The sequence below is a fragment of the Populus alba genome, chromosome 16 (genome assembly GCF_005239225.2).
Source record: "Populus alba chromosome 16, ASM523922v2, whole genome shotgun sequence".
NCBI classification, from domain to species: domain Eukaryota; kingdom Viridiplantae; phylum Streptophyta; class Magnoliopsida; order Malpighiales; family Salicaceae; genus Populus; species Populus alba.
The window spans coordinates 5,186,036-5,199,514 of NC_133299.1; the positions used below are offsets into that span (position 1 = coordinate 5,186,036).

Genomic DNA, 13,479 nt, shown 5'->3' on the forward strand with positions numbered 1-13,479 from the left:
ACTTTTGAGATTAGTACATAAAAATAATAAAAAATATATAAAAAAATATTATTTTTATAAAAAAAATTTAATATTTTAGGAACGCAATTTATACTACGTTTCCAAACATTTAATGAATAATATTTTTTTATTTTTTAAAAAAAAAAAATTAATTCGGACAACATATTATTTATTATCATTTTTTTTTTTATCAACTTCGATGATCAAAGAAGTAGGGTTCAAATATATTAGAACCAAAAACATTAAGAAAACCCCAATAAATCTTTTTGAACCTCAAAACACCTCAATTTAATCTAAAAACCAAAACTCCAACCCAACTAAAAACAACTTGAAGGGCCTGCTTCCACTCTTTTTGACAAGTTCAAAGGAATGAGTTAACTGGAATTCCAACATGCAACTCTGGAAGCACTGTACAAAAAAGATTCAAGGTATATATGTTTGTAATTAAGCTTTCAATAACTGTAATCTAATATTTATCCTCTTTTGCGCAAACTAGAATTGCTCTAACGTGACATTAATAATTGCTATGATAGTGCTCATGTTAGTTACCTTTAGACAATTACTGCGGAATCGTTGAAGCCTTAGTTATCAAGATTAATCGGGCTTTATTTTCGTTTTTTAACCAAGTTGGTAATGCAGTTGGCTATCATGGCTGCTGAGGTACGGTGCTATGAATTTCATACTCCAACATAGTAATGATTGCTGTGTGTTTGCAAGGAGTTAGGCGGCTAAAAAGTCATGTGTCTAGCATAATGGTCGCCACATAAGTTCCCATAATTTGCTAGATCACAGGAATGCGAGGGCGAATTACTGAGGCCATAGACTAATCTCAGCTGGGTGCTTTTTTAGGAATGAGGAAAAAAACTGAAAAAAAAAAAAAAAAATAATTGAAAAAACTAAATCATGAAAAAAATAATTAAATGAATTAAAATTTTAAAAAAACCGACCGGTTCGGTTCTGTATCGGTTTTATAAGCTTAAAACCGAACCGAACTAAAAAAACCAAGTCAAACCGGAAAAAAAAATCGAGTCAAAACAAAAAAACCGAGTCAAAACTGAAAAAATAGAGCCAAACGAAAAAAAAATTTGATTTGATTAATTTTTTTAATAAAAACCGAATTGAATTGATCACCCCTACCAAAGGGTTCTAGCCCTGCCAAAGAAATGGCTTCGCCGTGAAATGGAAAATGACACAGAAATGTACAATGGACGAGAGTGAATCAAAGATGGTCCATGGCGACGGCTAGTTCATCATGGGCAGATGAAGAAAAGATCAGCATAAGACCAACAGAGAAGTAAGTAAGTGAATGATGGTGGTAGATGAGATTAATAATTATTTTTTATATCAGTGCGTCAAATTACATCGAAACAACGAAAACACGTAAAAAAACAAATTTTCAACAAAAAAAAATTAAAGTTTTTGGAAACACACGGCCAGCCGTGTTTCCCTAACGCTTACAAGACCAGCTGCTGCAGCTAGTGTAACCATGGAGATTCGGTATATAAGACAGCAGAAGGAAAACCTAGAAATAATATACTAACCAGTGAGGTTCCGAAGATGGTACTGGCCATAGAGTATAGCCATCAGCACGTTGTTGCTGTTGTTTTTTTGTCAGATTCATCGCTATTTGCTCCATTGTTGAAAATAATTTTTTACGTTAATTTTTAAAAATAGAGAGAATGCTTAGGTCAATGACAATAATTCACATTTAACAAATAAATTATCGATACGTTAAAGCCAAATAATAGATATAGAAGGTTCTAGTTTCTTAATGCACTCAAATTTGTCTCCTTCTCTCTTTTTTTGGAGGACAAATAATAAGGTTCGGTTAAAGCAGAATTAAGTCCTGCTATCATTACAACTTGCTGTTGTTCAAATCTGGAAATGAATCAGGCTTCATAACTGTAATTCTTTCGAAAAAAATCTCTTATCCTTCTCTTCTACTATTGGAACTAACCCACATTTCGTGAATCCTTGCCATAGCATCATCCCTAAAAGCACTATCTGGAAGGGAATTGCGTAGATCGTCATTCAACTCCTGATGATTATTAAATTGATTATCATTATTGGGCTCCACAAGATGATCATTGCCCTCCATATTATCCACAGGCAGCGTGGCCGGCGGCATGGAAGAGATGGGTCCGTTCAATCCGGCGTCATGCATAGTCAGGGGCATGGAGGAGGAGCTGGGTCCATTCAATGCTGCTAAGTGCATTGTAGAGTGGGGTTCATTCAATCCTGCGGCGAGCATGGTCAGGGGCATGGAGGAGCTGGGTCCATTCAATGCTGCTAAGTGCATTGTAGAGTGGGGTTCATTCAATCCTGCGGCGAGCATGGTCAGGGGCATGGAGGAGCTGGGTCCACTCATGAATCCCCCGCCATGCATGGTCAGGGGCATGGAGGAGCTGGGTCCACTCATGAATCCCGCGCCGTGCATGGTCAGGGGCATGGAGGAGCTGGGTCCATTCAATCCTGCGAAATTCATTGTCGAGGGCATGGAAGAACTTGGTACAGCGAATGCTACTCGTTGTGAAAATCCTCTGCCAGTACCCTCATTTGTAGGCAATGTATACATTGCTGGTTCCATCATTGCCGCAATCTGATTACTGTTGCCACCAAAACAGCGTCGATTCATGTTGTAATCATAACAAGGTTGGATTCCGTTAAAGTAAACTTCCATTGTATCACTAGTAGAAGCGGCGTGAGTGGCTGGTTGCTGAGAACTATCATTATAAGACGTGGAAGCATCATTTCTTGAACCTGCGGGGCCATGGCATACAGGGTTGCCATCGTTTCTTGATTTTTTACCAGTCTTCATAGGTTCTGCCTTTGGTTTCCCTCCTTTAAGGTATATTCTACATAAAATACAATCATTCAACTGCAACAAAATAATATGTCCATCAGGGAAAAAAACCAAAAACAAAGAATCATTGTTCAAAGTAGAGAATAACTAATCCATACCCTCATGCCTTTGGCATTACTTGAAGAAACATTATTAGATGTAGGATAGTACTCATGCATCTTCCACTCTGTTCTAGTACCACTTTTCCCTTTCCCTACGTAAAAATCTAGTGATCTTCTTTCGACCATCGTGTTGCTGTTTTCGTCAAGGATTTTTGTATCTGGACTTCCAGTAGGCTTCCAAAATCCACCAGGCACTCCTCGATCAGGTCGATTCCCATTGGGATACTTTCTGGATCTAGTAGTGAAAAAATACCACGCATCTTCTCGATATAGCTTATACGTTTCTGATCATACACAAAACAAAAAACAAAAAACTGTTCCATCAGGCACATTATTCATGGATCAATGTAACATTGTTTTATACACAAACAGGCATTAACCAAGTATTATAACATATATACACAAGGAAGCAATATACTAACCAGCAAGTGTTTGTGGATGGTATTCGTAAATGTTAACCTCGTGAATACGGTTCTTAGGCAATGGTTCATTCCTAATCTTTTTCATCAAGTACTCCACAACCAGCTCTTGATCAAGAGGGAAAAACCTGATTCCGGGTTCCATGCCACGAAAATATGGATCAATGTAGTTCCCATCATCTACATTAACACGACCTACAAGAACCAATCGTTAGAATGTTATTATATAACTCACAAACCGATCACTATACGAGTGAGAAGCTTTTAGTTTCAAAGAAAATACAAGAATAAAACTACGCACTGCCATAATATTAATTTAAGAATACTCACTAGAGGATCCTTGTGGCTGTGGCCGGTCAAGGCGATTAACCAAAGTAGTCCGTGAACAGGCCGTGATCATGGCATTGTTGGGCGGCGTACTAAACTGATCAGGAAACATGTCATTGTCGTTGCTGTCACGGTCACTTGCACCCGCTTTCATCTTCTTACTGTTCTTGTAGTTAGACATGCTAGACTGGCCATTATTTTGCTGCATAGCTGTAAAAAGCTTCTTTCTTTAGAGGATACAGAGAGGATTAGGTGCTTAAGAACATAGCTGAAACTTGTGTGCAGGGAGGGGGATATAAATACGTTGATCCTCAACCTGATTACTAATACGGAATGGACAAGGTTTTCTGTGTTCTTCAAGGCTTAAAAGAGACCAGGAATTCTTTGATTACTTTTATTTTAAAATTGTAGATAAACATTAAGCTCAAATTAGCAGCCTGTACTGTGAAGACCCGAAAATACAGGAGTTCATATTCCGTACAATTCTTCAAGTAACCAATCAGTAAATTGAGAAGATATTCTCTAGAGAAAAATATAGGAGATAGTATTTTAAACTGATTGAAATTCGGATGAGTTCAGGATAGGCCTGGATGTGGGCTTGGCCCACTCTTTTTATTTTTATTTTTCTTAAATGGGCATTCTCCTTGCGACACGCCATGCAAGGTTTGATCTTCGATTCAAGATTTGTCTTCACTGCCGAAACCTAGCGATCTTGAGTTTGGTCCCTCAAAGAAGAAAATTTATTTTTCAATTAGGCAAACAAGGAGTTGATGTGATCAGGCCATTTGCTTCGGGCCCGAAATAGATCATTGCTTCTGAACTTTTGGAACTGAATGAGGCCCAAGCTCTGGCCTTTTGGGATTCCAGCCCACATATAGAAATTGACTTAAATTTATTTATTTTTTATTTAAATTATCTTTTATATATTTTCAGATAATTTTAAATTATTTATATCAAAAATATTTTAAAAAATAATATAATACATCCGAGTTTGTAAACCCAAGCTATCGCTCCAATTTGTAAATAAGTAAATAGTGCTGATGAAAAATGTAGATGCTCACAATTACCTTCCTCAGCTCTGCCAACCGCTTGCTGTGGTAAGAGCAAATAGAAATCCTCCATTGACGAAGGATCTTTGGGAAGAATCTGAGACTGGCAAGTTGAACAAGCAGTATTGAACATTGAACTTTGGCAACTCTCGAGGCTGCTCAAACTCAAGAAATCAAGATTCTTCTTGCAAATGGGACAGAACAGCTCCGCCGAAATAGTTTCCTGAGGCTTTAGATTGTAGCTCTTTTGAGTTTTGACGCCTTCGAGTGGCCAAAAGGAACAGTGCCACCATCAATTCCAGGAATCCTCTGTTGAATTCAAATGGAGTATGCCTTCCAGCTGTTCGTACAGTCGCGCACTCACGAGAAGGATACTCTTCCTAAAACCCAAAAGGTTTAACAATAACCTGCTAATTAATCTTCAAGAAAAATAAGGGCAGAAAGAAATGCCAGAAACATTATACATATACATAGAAATAACACAATTAAAATTCTCTCTCTATCCTCTCTTTTTTTGTTTTTGGTAACTCGAGGTGTCCGGACCAGCTTACATACACCACGATTAATTGAACATCCTGCAAGACCAGTAAGCATGTAAGACACCACGAGGATGATAGGCGTGCACAGTAAAATTCAAACCCATGCGCAGTGAAAGGGAACAAATCTCTTCCACCGTTGGACCACATCCCTCAGTGCTTTTCTCTCTCCTCCTCCTCCTCTTTTTTTTGTTTTAACTGTCATGGGTACATAGCATTAACAAATCTATAATTTTCAGGTTTTTTTTTTTAAATTTTTTTCTCTTTATACTAGAAGTTTTTATTATTTTACACTTAACTATGATTACTTTTTTCTTATTTTATTTTATAATATATTTTAGTTTTTTTTTTTTCTTTACATATTCATTTTGAAAAAAAAAATATTCTTTACATTTAAATATTTATCACTTTATACTTGACTTATTTATACCATTCTTTTTGTTTTTATTTTTATTTTTTTTCTTTAATTTTTTTAAAATTATTATTAAAAAATAAGAAAATGATGTTTCAATGTTGCAATTACAACATTATTTTATTTTTAAACTGTGTTTAAAATAAGATTGAGATTTACAAGTTTTTATCAACATGTGTGATCATTATTATATTTTATTATGTATAAATAATCGATTTATTAATTTATAATTTTATTTTTTTATTAGTTATAAAAAATATATTAATAAAATCTACATATAAATTTATTTACATTTAAAAAATTATTTAACTACAATTAAGCGTGAATCATCGTCCTCCTTTACGAATCAATTGGTTTGGCAACCTAAGGAACTGCAAGCCATGGTTTTTATCTTGTTTTCTTTTACTTTGTGAGTTTTTGATGGGTTGTTGGACATCAAAGTTGATTTAACAGAGGTTTTCAGGTCCAAAGATCTTAGAGTTTTTTAGCTGAGGACTGGTTGGACGTGGAGAATGTGATATCTTATATTGATGGGTGTGGATTTAATAAATGATCTTGTTAAAAGTGTTGGTTGCTAAAATATTATACATGTTTTGGGGTGTTAGGTTTAGAAGTGAGTTCTCGTCACCAAAAACAAAACTATAAGAACGATAAGGCTCAAAGCGGACAATATACAACATGTTTGGTTGGGCTGTTATATTTAATATCAGAGCTGACTTTATTGGCTGTTCGGTTGTGCCGACAGGGTCGTTAAGCTCGTTAAAAGGAGTGGATTATAATATCTCATATCAGCGAGTAAAGATTTGATAGCTAGTCTTGTTAAAAGTGCTGGTTGCTAACATGTTGTATAGTGTTTTAGAGCGTTAGATTTAGAAGTGGGCTTGCATTACTAAGAACAAAACTATAAGAACAGTAAAACCTAAAATAAATAATATACAATATGTTTGGCTGGTCTATTATAGAGAATTTTTATGTAAATGAAACTAACATGGGTAATTCAAGCCAACTTTTACTTGCGATTTTCATATATATATATATATATATTTTTTTTTAATCTAAAAACTTGGTTCAAAAGGATAATTATAAAGTTTTTTTTTGGGTATATTTTACTGCACATAAATTCTAATTAATCATAATTAGGATTTTAAAAAAAGAAGAAGATAAAAGATGAGTTGTTTTTACTGGTCTCGTCATAATTTTTTTCTTCAATGGTGGTGGATTAGCTATTGTCATATTGATTTATAAATTTATTTAATAATGAAACAAAACAAAACAAAGGATGATTTTAGTTGCACTCAATTTTCATTTATATGAGATGGTTTCGAAGATTGTTGAGCATCACTCCTGTGCTAAGAAACTTGGGAATTGTCCTCTTTTTTTTTTCGATTCAACCACCTTTTTTTTTGTAATTTCAATTTTATTTTTTCTTTATATTTTTTTAATAATTTTTCAGTTTTGAACCGGTTAATCGGATCATATCAGGATAATTTTTAGATAATTTAATTTTAAATTCGAGTTAAACAAGAAGATGGGTCAAGATTTTTTTTCTTATCAGTTTTCATCATTTTTTTTCTCAATTTCATCATCGGATTTTTTTTTACCAATTTGTTAAGTTGTTTTTGGTTTGACCAAGTCAATTGAGTTAGGATAAGTTCTATATCATTTAATTTTAAACTTAGATTAGATAAGAAATTGTATCATGAGGGTTTTTATGTCAAATTCATCATTTTTCTCTTTTCCCGATTTCATTCTTATATATTTTTCACCAATTGATTGTATATCTTTGGATTGACCAAGTTAATTAAATTATAACATGACAACCCCCACATAATTTAATTTTAAACTGGAGTTAAATAAAGAGTTAGATAAAGAGATTTTAAGGTTAACTCGTTAATCCGGGTTTAATAAAAATACAAAATATTTTTTTATGACTTGAATATTTTTTTAATAATTTTTTAAAAATTAAAACTTGGAACTATCAACTAATATCTTCTAAATAACTTATTTTTTTAAAAAATGAACTTTGGGATAAAGTTGATACATTCTATTGGGTTAGTGGGGCTATTCAATATTTAGCATGATTTTCTTTATGGTTTTGAAGGAAATAGTAATTTCCATAAGATAATAGTAAAATAAATATAGAAAAAACGACTGCAATTTAATAAAACAAAACAAGATTTTGATTATTATACATGAACTTTGAAAATTATAAAAACAATATTCAAATTAAAGTTTCAAACATAATAATACTTATTTGTGTACAATAATTATTTTTTACTACACAAAATTCGATATTAATATTATAGAAAAGAGAACATAGCTGAAATTTTGTTAGTTATTATTATTATTATTTTAATTTTTTATGAAGGCTCAAATTTCAACGGGCTGGGTTGGTTTTGACATAGAAAGATCAATTAGGGCTTCTCGGTTTATGGGCTAAAACCCCGGACGGAAAAATTAACTCTGCTAAACCTCTAGTCCCCGAACTTCACACTGCTTTCGAGCTTTACATGTAAACTTGGTTCTCTGTTCAAGTTTCAAACTTGATAGCCACCAACAGGCAACAACAAAAGCTGTAAGCCCATGTCAAGGTTTTCACTGATTGGTCATTTTTTCTTCTCTGTTAGTTTCATGTTTAGAAAATAGAAAGTAAATTATGGGTTTTCATTTGTTTTCTTTTTCATTTTTGTTTGATTGGGTTTGTTGGTTTTTGGAAGTGAAGTGTGCAGGAAGATGAGAAAGTTGTGATTTTGTGTTCCATTTCTGTGTGTTTTTCATTCAGACTTTACACTGCTGCTTAGCTCTTTAACAATGACACTGCAGCCTGTGCTAAGAACCTGAACTTAAATAAGCTTCTGTGTTTTGTTAGAAATATTTTTTTTTATTGCTTTTGTATTGTTGTTTAATGTTTGTTCAAATAAAAGGAATTTGGGATGTGTGTTTGTTGTGTTTGGTGTAAATTTGAGTGCATATGAGCTGCTTTGGTTTGGTTTTGAATTCATGGTGGATAAAGGAGAGATCAGTCTCTTGTGTTTTGTGAAATTATCTAGCGGGTTTGAGAAGCTATTTTATATTTTAGCTTGGATGAATGCTTGAAAATATAGAAATCTTGGTTATTGGACATATGGGAGTGTTTAAAACAATGTACTTTGGTAGGATTGTTAATTTGGTTTTACATTATAGGTTGCCTTTCATATTCAAGAGCTAAGGGAGCTTTTCAGAAATAAGCTGAACAGAGTCGAATGGGGGTGCCAGATGCCTCTGGGGACTTGTCATCGGAGATGGAGGTGGATGCTTTCAGACACCTCTTCCCTCTTCGCTATTTTGAGCGTCATCTCTCAGAATCTATACGCCCAGATGCAAGGCCTCTTGGAAGAGCTAGAGATACAACATTAGCCCTTGGTTGGCTTAGCATTGTTTTAGTCTTAGTTTCTCTCATTTTCATGTTCCTAGGTAGATATCGCTCATATAATCTTGATGATTGAACTGAATGTTATTAATATGTAGGGGCTGTTGCATCTGCTCATGGGTCAGCATTGGCAAAGATTGGTTCAACTGTTAGTCTCCTCCCCCTCTCATGTGTGTCTAAATGTGCATGTTTGAGTAATCTTATTCAAAGTCATGTACTTTCTTTCTTGCGCAGACCATGTTGGCTGCCATAAAAATGGAAGTGATGATCCCTTCAACAGAGTCACCAGACGAGGGCTGCATAGGTTGTTAGCCATGCACTTTGAATTTTGTTTATCTTCTCTTTTTTTTTTTAATTTTCACGCGTATGTACCTTTTTCTCTTGCTTTGATTTATAGGACGTCAATACATGAATCTTGTTTTTTTCAGCTATTGATTTCCACATGCCTCCAATTTGTTCTCCAATTGTTAGGCCTGGTAGGCCTGCTGAGGCAGCACCAGTGATATCAAAGCAATTATCTGATACCATATCAAGGCAAGTGAAGTTTTCTGCTTCTATTGACTCCCCCCAACCCCTCATTTTGCATGCAGAGATGTGTGTCTCACATAAGCTTCACCTTTTAGCTTATTGTGTTGGTTAAAAAAAGCTGTTAGCCTATTGAAACCAACTTGCTCTATTTGTTTTTAGTGGATTCATAACTTGTTCATTAATATTCCTCATGCATTGTCTATCATTGACCTGTTACAGTTCTGGCATGATTAATCTAAAGGAACTGTCCTTGGTCAGTGGAAAAGCCGCCTGGATGGCTTACCTGGTTAGTGGTATTGGTTTTCACCTTCTTTCTTAATTTTTGGCTTCAAAATTAAGGTGGTCACTGCCTGTTTTTCTCTTTTCAATCTTTCAAAAGCAGAAATGCGTTTAATGTATATTGGTCATTGATAAGATTTTTTCCCTTTATAGTGTTCCAAAAAGAGTTAGCATCACTGCCTGTTTTTCTCTTTTCCATCTTTCGAAAGAAGAAATGCATTTAATGTATATTGGGCATTGATCAGATTTTCTTCCTTTATATCGTTCCAAAAAGAGTTAGATTTGGCATACTTTGACAACTATGATATTTGTTTTTTCCTGCTGGATGAAAATTAATGAGTCGTATCTCCTTGAAGGACATCTATTGTTTGGATGCTGATGGTGCTCTTTTTGATGCTGCACTACTTTCAGCTGTTGCCGCATTCTCTCATTGTAAGACTGCATCCTTTTCATGTTCACATCACTTGTGGCCAGTTAAAGTGAAAGGCATAGACTAACAAGAATACTTGCCTAAAGCCCATATACCTCATTCCGCAACATTTTTCCCTTTATTCATTTACTGTGAAATCACTTTCCATGGACACTGGAAGATTGAATTTGATTCATTTTGTATTAGCTATTGAAATGCTATCATGTGTAGATTTATTTATATCTATTCCAGTGGTTTGTTTTTTTTTTTCATTAATTCAAATTAAATGATAGGTGTATTGGATTTGCTATGATACAAAAGTCTTTTTTTTATTGGAAAAAAAAATGTAAATGTATTCTTATATTAGAAAAATGTATAAAAATGAATATTTACGTTTTTTAAATTATTTTCAATTTTAAATATAAGAATAGATAGCATAAGAGACAAGGGATAATCTATAAATTTTGACTTTATTTAACTTTATCTAATTTTATTTTTTTATTTTCAATGTTTTTTATTTGAGAATCTTTTCTATTCTTATCCGATCCGATCTGATCTGATCTGTTCTTCTTTTTTTTTTTTGTTCAAAATTGATTAGAAATTTTTCTATTTTGTTTCTTGTTAGTTTAATGTTTGGATATGTGTTTGGTTCTCCAGTGGGTTAACGCTCCTGTATTCTTCAAAACTCAACCACTCAAAAGAGTCAAGGATTTAGTAAAACCCAGTTTAGATATGTAAGAACAGGTTCCAAAAGTTCTTTGTTTTCTTTCTATAGAAATTTACTGAAGTAGCTCTGGTTTCTATATGTCCAAATAATTATGTCAAGGAAAGCCAGTTTCTTGTGAATATCATACGGGCCTAAAAATGTCGATCATGAAGATCATGGTTCTTTGATGATTTGAAATTATCTGATCTGGTTTGTCGATTCAAAATCCTTTGATTTGAGAATTCTGTATAGCATTATATTCCAGATAATTTCCATGGTATCAATGGCTTCCCATATATTTGGTACACAATAAGCCTTCATCACTTTGCTAGCCTAACAAATGACAGAAAATGTGCGGTGACACCCAGTTTTACCTTTTTTTTAGTTATACAGCTATTAATTATTCCCAATGCAAAGTAGCATTGGTAATTTGTTGCCTTTTCTCCTTATGAGTTCAGTCCAAGCTCGAACACTTTCTATGATGTTAGTTTGTTTCACTGGATGTGATTTTGTACAAATTAAACTCTGCTTAGCATTCATATTTGTATCTGTAGCTATCTTTATTCATTATGGAAACTTAATATGTTGCAGTGCAAATCCCCATAGTTTCCTTAAATGATGATGGAAAAATAGTACTTGTATCGGAGGAAGATGAGGGAGCAAAATTGGAGAAGGAGCCTGTCAACAAGGAAAAGAGGAAGCTCAAACTAAGCAGCATTCCATTTTCATTAACATGCATACTTCATAAAAATTACATCTTGGCAGACCCCACTGCAGAGGAAGAGTCCATCATGGAAACTCTTGTAACTGTGGTTTTGGATTCATCTGCCAGACTTGTATCTTTTTACAAGCCAGGTGGATCATTTCTTGCCAATACATCAGCTGTCCAGGTTAGTTAGTGCTTTTGATAACATAGATCCATGGCTCCCAAAATATAATTTGATGTCGAAGTATCCACTTAAATTGTCATAAAGATAGGAAGTAGAACAGTCTGTCCTTTAGAACCATGGCAATGGAAGCAACAGGCACATTTGGTTCTCTACATCGAGATAAATCTGTTACCTATTCTGGGGAGTGGCATTGACTTGATGATAAAGTTTTCACATTCAAGACTCTTAAAAGTTTTGAACTACTGGGGTTTGTGTGGAAATTGGAAATTTTGACATGGCTTACCTTCAAATGCCCAGATCATTTTAGGAATTCTAATCCTTAACAGAAGTGATGTTTAATGAGGTAGATCTGTTTGGCTGGGTTTTCTTGTTCCAAATGTGTTAAAGACAGTACACAAGAGCAGATAGCTAGGAAGTGATATATTCAAGCCTTTCAAATAAAACCAATGGAACTTTCTATTAACGTATAGGATACATTTCTAGCCATTTGGTTAGAACTCCTAGTATGGTTTGCATCATCACTTGTTTCTTGGTTAGACATAAGTGAATAGTGAGATGTTTGATGCTTACAAAGAAGTGGCTTGCTGAGGTTGCAGGATTGCGTTGCATTGACAAGGCAGAGAGTCAAGGAACTTCAAGAGATTTTAGACGAGGCCATTTCTGGTATGGAGATCGACTAAGTTTCATTTGATAGGGAGTAATTCTACAGTTTAAAATACAATGTTCGTTCTATCTTCTTCCTACTGTGTAATGAGTGATTCTGAAAGAGATTTTTTGAGGTAAAAGTTATTAGCGAATTATTACTCGTCAATGAAGAGCTGTTGATGACATTTTCTTCCATCTTTATTACAAATCACAAAAAAAACTAGAAGGTAGCTATTTACTGTGTATTGTTTGGAGAAATATCGTGGATTCTGATAATGTAGTGGTATTTTATCTTTCATTGATCTTAACAATTGCCTTGAAAGCTGGGGTAAAATCATCTTTTACAGTAGAAATATTTTTTTGCCTTTAAAAGCTAAAAAAATTAGCGGCGTGTGTGGTCAGACTGGTGACAATTTGGTCTGCTATGGAGTTTTTTCCTCCTTTTCTTTTCTCTCTCATAGATTTTAGTATTCGTGCCCAGCTTTTAAAATTTTATTGTATCTTTCAATTTATATTTATTTTGAATTTTTTTTAATTTTTTTTTATTTTTATTTTTTTTAATACTTCTTAAAAGTATTTTTTTTAATTTCATCTTTTATCATTTAATTTTATTTGATTTTTGTATTCCTTATTTTTTTATTATCATTTCCAATATTTTTTTTTCTATTTTTCATTTAGAATTTAATTTAAATTTTTAAAAATTATTCATTCAACTATCACAATTATTTTTTGTGAGCAAGGTTTTCATTGTTTTAATTTTTTTTAATGATTTATGTAATTTTCTCATACTTTTTATAATGAAATTCTCTGATGAACCATGAATCACTTCATATACAATTGTCCGTGTGATCAGAACTTTTTTTTGTATATTAAGTTTTTTCTTTGTGAAGTATTTTATCATATATT

The 13,479-nt window shown here is 33.6% G+C and overlaps 1 protein-coding gene across 2 annotated transcripts; it reads left to right on the forward strand.

Moving 5' to 3' along the window:
* The first annotated feature begins 8,160 nt into the window (after positions 1 to 8,160).
* LOC118051693 (uncharacterized) lies at positions 8,161 to 12,874 on the forward strand. 2 transcript variants are annotated; one of them, XM_035062430.2, is made up of 9 exons: positions 8,161 to 8,282; positions 8,891 to 9,109; positions 9,215 to 9,264; positions 9,351 to 9,420; positions 9,545 to 9,650; positions 9,864 to 9,930; positions 10,280 to 10,355; positions 11,630 to 11,928; positions 12,525 to 12,874. In XM_035062430.2, exons 2-9 carry the CDS (start codon positions 8,950 to 8,952, stop codon positions 12,606 to 12,608), a joined length of 912 nt encoding a protein of 303 aa, XP_034918321.1. In that variant the 5' UTR covers positions 8,161 to 8,282; positions 8,891 to 8,949; the 3' UTR covers positions 12,609 to 12,874. The 2 variants fall into 2 exon arrangements, with proteins under 2 accessions (XP_034918321.1, XP_034918322.1); XM_035062431.2 differs by having other exon boundaries at positions 8,189 to 8,298.
* The last annotated feature ends 605 nt before the right edge of the window (positions 12,875 to 13,479 follow it).